Source organism: Rhagoletis pomonella, unplaced genomic scaffold, assembly GCF_013731165.1.
Source record: "Rhagoletis pomonella isolate Grant_MI unplaced genomic scaffold, Rhpom_1.0 Rhpom_scaffold_00014, whole genome shotgun sequence".
Lineage (NCBI taxonomy): Eukaryota > Metazoa > Arthropoda > Insecta > Diptera > Tephritidae > Rhagoletis > Rhagoletis pomonella.
The window spans coordinates 14,041,845-14,048,959 of NW_023458568.1; the positions used below are offsets into that span (position 1 = coordinate 14,041,845).

A 7,115-nucleotide genomic window follows, 5' to 3' on the forward strand; every position below is an offset into this window, starting at 1 on the left:
CACAGTATATTTTACTTAAATTTTTTATACAATTTTATTTTTTAAACCCACGAAAATAATTGAATCGTTCTCCGTCAACAAATTTGCAACTTAGAAAAACGGAACTACGATCGAAATGTAGAATACATATAATCGTAAATTTCGAAAATTGATCGAAAGGAAACGGAACGCAGAATACCAAAGTTGCCAAACGGAGAAAATTTCGATTCGAGTCGAAATGTAGAATAGGGCTGATTATCTTCACGGTTACCGAATTCACCAACCTCAACGTAGTGGCCACAGTAAGTTGGAGGCTTTCTTGAAGAGGGATCCAACAGTGAATATTTCGTGCGCCAAATAATCAACGCATTGAATATCGTGCGCTTTGCGCAATTTGCGTTCAATCGCAAAGTTGTCAGAGTTTGGGACACGTTGATGGTTGGGCTTGAAAATTTCCCGTTTGTAGATCAATTCACGAACTGATTTAAGATTTGGATAGCCCCATGTAATATAGGGTGCAACAATCCGTATCATATTAATGGTTGCCTTGATCAATTCGATAAAAAAACACAATTTAATTTAATTAATTACTTTTTTAATACATAGATATGCTGCAACCAGGCACTTACTTTCCCAAATTCCATCTTGCTTATCGGCATAGTTTTCCAAATGTGCCTGAGCTGCACATTTGCTGCTACTTCATACTAATAACTTCATTTTTTAACTGCGCCTTTTTTGCCTCAACATATCCTAAAAAGACATAAAATTTACATTAAACAACGGAAATCGCAAAAATTAGCAAATAAAATACTCCCTTCATTTTGTTTTGTTGTCAAATTTCTGAGAAATATGAATTCACCACGATGAAATACAGAAAGAACAAGGACCAGGGATAAAATTTTAAGTATTCAGTGGCAATGCGCAGAGCGTTCCGAGTAGCAAAATTAATTGGTGTCAAATATAACATTAAACGGTGGCTCTAATACATTTTTTAATATTAATCAGAGTACATACATTATATGGTATTTCTTTCAAAAATTAACGCACTATATGCATTTTTTTTAACTATTTCTTAAGTTTCTATCATCAGTGCTGAAAAGCAACCCTGCGTGTAAGAAATTATGTGGTGCATAAAATTTCACCTCTGGAAATAAAGGACTTCACCACAGTTTTTTTTACTGGATATACTGAGCCTTTTCAGCATCTTCCGCACTCCGTCATTCTCCCACTCACCACTACTTTTTATTTGTTTATAACAGCGAACAAATTTTGTGTACGTATGTTTGTTTGGTTGCGTATATTTATTTTAATAATATTAATAGTGTTTATTTGTATACATCACTTTCACAAAAATATTTAAAAATTTTAAATATTTGTACCAATCTGTACGTAATTTAAACTCTCACTAATACGTGTCTTTTAAAGGCCTGCTCAAACAGGCGCGGTGCGACACGGTGCGGTATAATCCCGTACGATATGCGGTATCAAATACCATGGCGGTATATGGGAGCACTCAAATAGACGCGGTATTGGAAGTGCGGTACACCGCGGTACAGAACTCTACCGCAGCATGCAGCGTTCACCACGCGTTATAAGAAGATATATCGTAAGCAGAGTTGCAATTTAGAGCTAGACTTCTACCACATATTTTATCTACAAAAGTGCTATAGATTATAAATTCTACCTTTTTCATGATAAAAAACGTGAGTTTAAAAGTGCTCGTAATACATACGTGATATTCTTTGGTTTTGTTTCTCACAAAGTAAATAAAATAAAGTTGAACTTTTTCGTTTGTTTGAAAAATGTTTTTCAAATCTGGCAATGTTGCTCAGAAATATGAACGGTAAATTTACTGGAATTTAAAGTTCTTTCGCAAAACGTACATAATGGAGCGCAAATATGGAAATATTTATAAAATCTTTCTTCGTGGTTACGCAGTTGGGGCATCAGGCTGGAAAATTCAACACCTCCTTTTCTTCTCAAATTTATTTCGTGAACCCATCTTCTTTTTCTTAAACATATACATAAATTAAGAACTTTGCAGGATAAAACAAAGATGTAGGCATATTCATACCTTTTGTTTTCTTCATCGAGAAGTGCTGCTAATAGCAATACTTCGTCCTCAGAGCTTAAGCTGTCCATCGCGAAAATCAGATTTATAATATATGTATAAATTTAGATGGAGGAATGCGTATAGTGCCGTTAATTTGAGCTCGTCACATGGCAATAATGTTTCTTGCTATACCGCACTATACTGCACCGCGCCTGTTTGAGTACCTTTGCGTATATCGTTACCGCGTATCGCGCCTGTTTGAGCAGGCCTTAACACTTCGACGAGCGATCAAAAAACACGTCCGTCGGCTTTGACGTTAAACTTATGTTTTATGTTATTAATGGTCGTATTAACTGTACGTATCTTGCAAATTTGCTCAGATTATATATTCCACCGCGCAACCTGAAGAATAATTGGCTGTTTGAGTGGGCAACGCACTCTACCAATTATGGTGATAATGAACCAATTGCTAGATGTGTTAGGCCAAATTTAATTGATTTTGATCGCAACATCAATAAGTTTAAATTAAATGTGTTTATGCAATTTAATTTGTGATTTTAATAGTCTAATTAATCTGGTAGAATTGAATTCCGTAGACTGTAAATAAATAAATAAATGCCGAAAATTAGTATAAAACCTAAGTTAATACTGTAAAAGGATGAAATTCACTAATTTTATTCGCGTATTATTTTTTCCATATATTTTCATTATTTTATCATACATTTTGGTATAAAAATTTCGGCCCCTCGAAAACATTGATATTTAACGAGGCTTTTACGAGTTTAAGGAAGACCCCTAGTTTTCCTACTAAATAGTCCGATTAGAGTGAAAACGGCAACGCTGCTGCTATCCAGGCGGTATTCATGAACCAAAAATACAAGATCACGTAAGAACGCGACGTTGTATTTGTAACTGGTTTTGAGAAAAAAGTTTGCGAAAGCGGGTTCGTCAGCTGAGCGTTTGTTTACATCACCAGCACCACCATTTTACACTTTTAATTCAACATGACAACACATTTTAAAGCATTTTGTTGCATCATTTTACCTAAATTGTGCGTTTAAAGTGGCTGACAACAATTTTGGCTAATGTTGGTTTTCGTTGTTTTCTTTGCTTTGTTTACTTTTCCCTCGTTTTCCAGTGAAACAAGATGGCATAGAACGCGCTAAAAAAAAATCGACTAGCCCCATGAGCTAGGTAAAATTCTGACGGTCTTATTCACCACAAGAAATGTCAGATTTTTACTTTCATCCGTTAAAATTTTCTCTATTGGGCTTGTGCCAATCGGTAACTTTTTTCTCCGTGGTGAGACGGGGTGGAAAAATTTGCTATGGTGTACAAATAAATTGAATTTTGCTGTGCCAAATGCAGAGTAAAATTTTGACAGTTGAAAAACCAAACAACTGCTCGTGCGAAAGCTTTATTTTTGTGTGTTGCTGAAGTTCTTAAAATTTATATTTATTTTATAATTTGCAAGTAACGTACGCTTTTTTATGCTGTTTCAGCTTTCATTTTCATGTTCACTCCTTATTACCGCCAACCCATATTATGTGTATACATGGTTATAAGCTGTCAAAATTTTACCTAGCCCCATGAGCTAGGTAAAATTCTGACGTTCTTATTCACCACGAGAAATGTCAGATTTTTACTTTGATCCGTCAAAATTTTCTCTTTTCCATCATTTGGCACTGGCCCTTTGTGTTTAAAATATCGATATCAGTTATTATCGTTCAGCCAAATGTCGCGCCGATAATATCGTATTGGTATCAAAAAATATCGTAAATTTCGATATATTATCAACAATCCTAGTTTCATACCTATTTGCGAACAAGGCGAATTTGGTTAATTCGCCTTGGTAGCAGATTTTACAGGAAAATGTGGAAATAGTTTAAATATTAAAAATAGTAAAAGCTTAAAGTAAACCCTACGCAATACACTGCATAATTTCCACGTGTTTCCCACTGTCATGCATTGTGCATTTTCTTCGGCCGCCACCAGGAGCCCTTTTAGTCAAGTATATAGAATTTTCGTAGATCGGCGAACGTATTTGCTTTGACGTTTTCGCAGGTTTTTTCACACTTGCCTCCGGAATTGATCCAGCTGTGCATCCCAGAGTAAAGGAAATGGCTGACAACATTGCCATTCGGTGGCTCCGACGCTACAAGTTATTCTTTCTTCTCGGACTTTTAATATTTGGTGTGCAGATATTTCTCGCCTATAAATCTTTAAACATTTCTAGTTCAAATGTTATAACTGCAAATGCAAATTTGTTTTTGGAAACCAAAGCACCGACCTCTCAAAGTAAAAAGCAGTATGTAGCCAACGGAGGTGCCATTCACCATTTTGCCAGAGATGATCATGATGCGAATACACTCTTACGACATAAAGAAATTATAAAAAATGATCCCAATATCGATGCTAATTTTAGATTTTCGGAGATGGATTCCCGTGGCGGTGAGGTAGAATGTAATATTACTGCCAAGGAAGCTATTTCTGCAATGCAGCGAGCTAAAACTAATGACTGTCGCAAGCAAATTGCGCGTATTGCCTGTGCCATCCAGGCGGGCGATTTTTATGCTCAGAAGTTGCCCACTCACTGTCCTGCTGGGAATTACACTCCTAATGCCCCGCTTGGCTGCTTTCAGGATGAAAAGGATTATAGATTGCTGTCGGGATATTTTACAAATTTGAAATCAAGCAATTCTCCACAAAAATGCATACGGCTCTGTCTTCAATCGGGGTTTCCTTATGCAGGAGTGCAGTACGCGACCGAATGTTTCTGTGGCGCAGATGTTCCGCCCCTAACGTCGAAACTACCAGATTCTAGATGCAACATGAAATGCTCCGGCAACCCGCGTTATAGTTGTGGAGGGTATTTAACTATTAACGTCTATGAAACTGGAATTGCAAGTACGAGTGCACAATTTAGTATTAAGAACCTCGTATAATTAATTAAACGAATTTCCCAATTGACCTAATCTCTACAACTTTTGTATTTCGATCTAATGCTTTTTTCCATTAAAAGAATTTACGTCACATATGGCTGAAGCGAGATTTACGAAACCTGACACTGAACGAGTACGGATAGTATTTTTGCTGACGCTTAATGGTCGTGCTCTTCGACAAGTTCATCGGTTAATTAAAACGCTCTACTCCCCAGAACATTTTTTCTATATTCATGTGGATGTGGTAAGTAAGATATCGCACACATTTTAAGTTTTATAATCGGTTAAGCTTATAGTGTTTTCTGTTCTCGAAATAATGGCTTTGTTTCTTTTCTTTTCTATCTTATCAGGAAGAAAAAGAATGAGAAAATTTAAAGAATTACGCTTACAGAGAGCGAAATAACGAAAACGTAAAGAAACGCAAAACCATGATTCCGTTATTGAATCATGGCGCAAAACTAGGACTGCTTTTACACAGTTCAAGTATTGAATTCAATTCTGCTCACATGTGGAAGAGAGGGGGTGAGAAGAAAAGGGACGAGTACACATGCGTCTGTACCGTCAAGTCCTTTCAACATTCTTGCTTTGCTTTTGGCATTTTCGTTGCTTCCCATTTAAAGAACCAAAAACTTTAATTCAACAGAATTGAAACGTGTAAAAGCAAATAGAAAACACAAAACAGAATGAGCAAGAATGGATTTGAAGTACTTGAATCATGTATATCGTTTGTAGCAGAAACTAGCAAGTAATCAGCTGATCGGTGTATTTGACTATTGAAAATAGGAGTGTTCGCTATGCAAAAAATTTGTACAAGTTGGTACCAATTGTTACCAAATCGTGTTCGTTTAGCCAAAAACCCAGTCCCCTTTCAGACACGTTGCTGTCAAGTCTGCTCGTTCGTTGGCGAAGGAGGTGGGAAGAGAGGGGAAGAGTACAGATACCTCCGTACCGTCAATTCGTTTCAAGTTTTCTTGTCTCTTTTGATCTTTTCGTTGCTTACCATTAAAGAACCAAGGACTTGAATTCAATTAAAGTTTGCGCGTGTGGAAGCAAATAGAAAACACAAAAGAGAATGCGAAAAAAATTGTTTTCAAGACTTGACGTGTCTGAAAGAGGACCTAGTAAAACTTGCAAGGAGAGAGCACAATTTTGACATTTCATTTGGAGGGGAAGTTGCAAATTCGTGCTGGGAAAATTTTTGCCAGTTAAGCGAAGCGCACATTAGCGCGATTCCATCGTTGCGAATACGTTGCGAATTCGGCTGTTAACTTCGAATCCGCAAACGCACACTTGAGCGATTTTTTCGCGTCGATTTCCGATGTACAATTCACTCAATTTTCCCTTTACTTCGTGTATTTTCGCACTCGGCGTGCCCAAATCGTACAAAATACTATTATTACGAACGTTTTTATTAGTTTTTGTACATTACACGTTTTTTTTTCTTTGCCTTTATTGCTGTGACACCTTTCTTCTTCTTCTTTGACGCCTTCAAAACGCTGCAAGCCGCGTTTCGGACGCGTCAATAGAGAGGAACATTGAATGTTCGAAAAATTCGCAGCGACGGAATCGTGCAAGTGTGCGCTAGCGCATTAAAATGTATGGGTAGCATTGTTGTAATTTTTGGGCTTGCGGATTCGCAACGACAGAATCGCGCCAATGTGCGCTTCGCTTAAGAATTTGCCAGCAGGATTGTGGCACACGGTTGCATTTTTGTCAACATTAATTTAAATCAACGAGTTCGTTAAATTTAAAAATGAACAATCTTGTTGCGATTTACTAATGAAAGAAGTAGGTAAATTTTCGTTTATTCAATTAATTTAATTAATTCCAAACAATTGGAAGGTACTCGGCTGAAAAAGCTGTATTCGTAATCGGAACGCACTCGACACCACTGTCGATATAGGAAATCCGACAGTGACTTCCACAAACAAATTGAAGCGTATGTTGAAGAAAGTCATAATAAGAAGAAATATACGTATAGGTCCTGTTTTGGTTTCTACCTGCAATAATTTAAAAAAAATTTCGTTTATCCATTTTGACAGCTGCTAGTTTCTGCTATTAAAAATTTTACCAACCGAAATTAGCAGGAGAGCCACGTTGCTGGCAACATACAAGGCAATAGGCCGGCCGGTTCTGAACTA

General features: G+C 36.9%; 1 protein-coding gene across 1 annotated transcript; it reads left to right on the forward strand.

Annotated features, from left to right (window-relative positions):
* The first annotated feature begins 3,850 nt into the window (after positions 1-3,850).
* Positions 3,851-5,339, forward strand: LOC118749150 (xylosyltransferase oxt-like). The gene is made up of 4 exons (XM_036483919.1): positions 3,851-4,043; positions 4,097-4,939; positions 5,055-5,218; positions 5,325-5,339. Exons 2-4 carry the CDS (start codon positions 4,153-4,155, stop codon positions 5,337-5,339), a joined length of 966 nt encoding a protein of 321 aa, XP_036339812.1. The 5' UTR covers positions 3,851-4,043; positions 4,097-4,152.
* The last annotated feature ends 1,776 nt before the right edge of the window (positions 5,340-7,115 follow it).

Bases quoted from the DNA above. Each gene is read 5' to 3' on its own strand.
- LOC118749150 (XM_036483919.1), top strand. From the start codon at position 4,153: ATGGCTGACAACATTGCCATTCGGTGGCTCCGACGCTACAAGTTATTC. The intron at 4,940-5,054 runs GTACGAGTGCAC...TTCCATTAAAAG, and splicing joins CTATGAAACTGGAATTGCAA to AATTTACGTCACATATGGCT.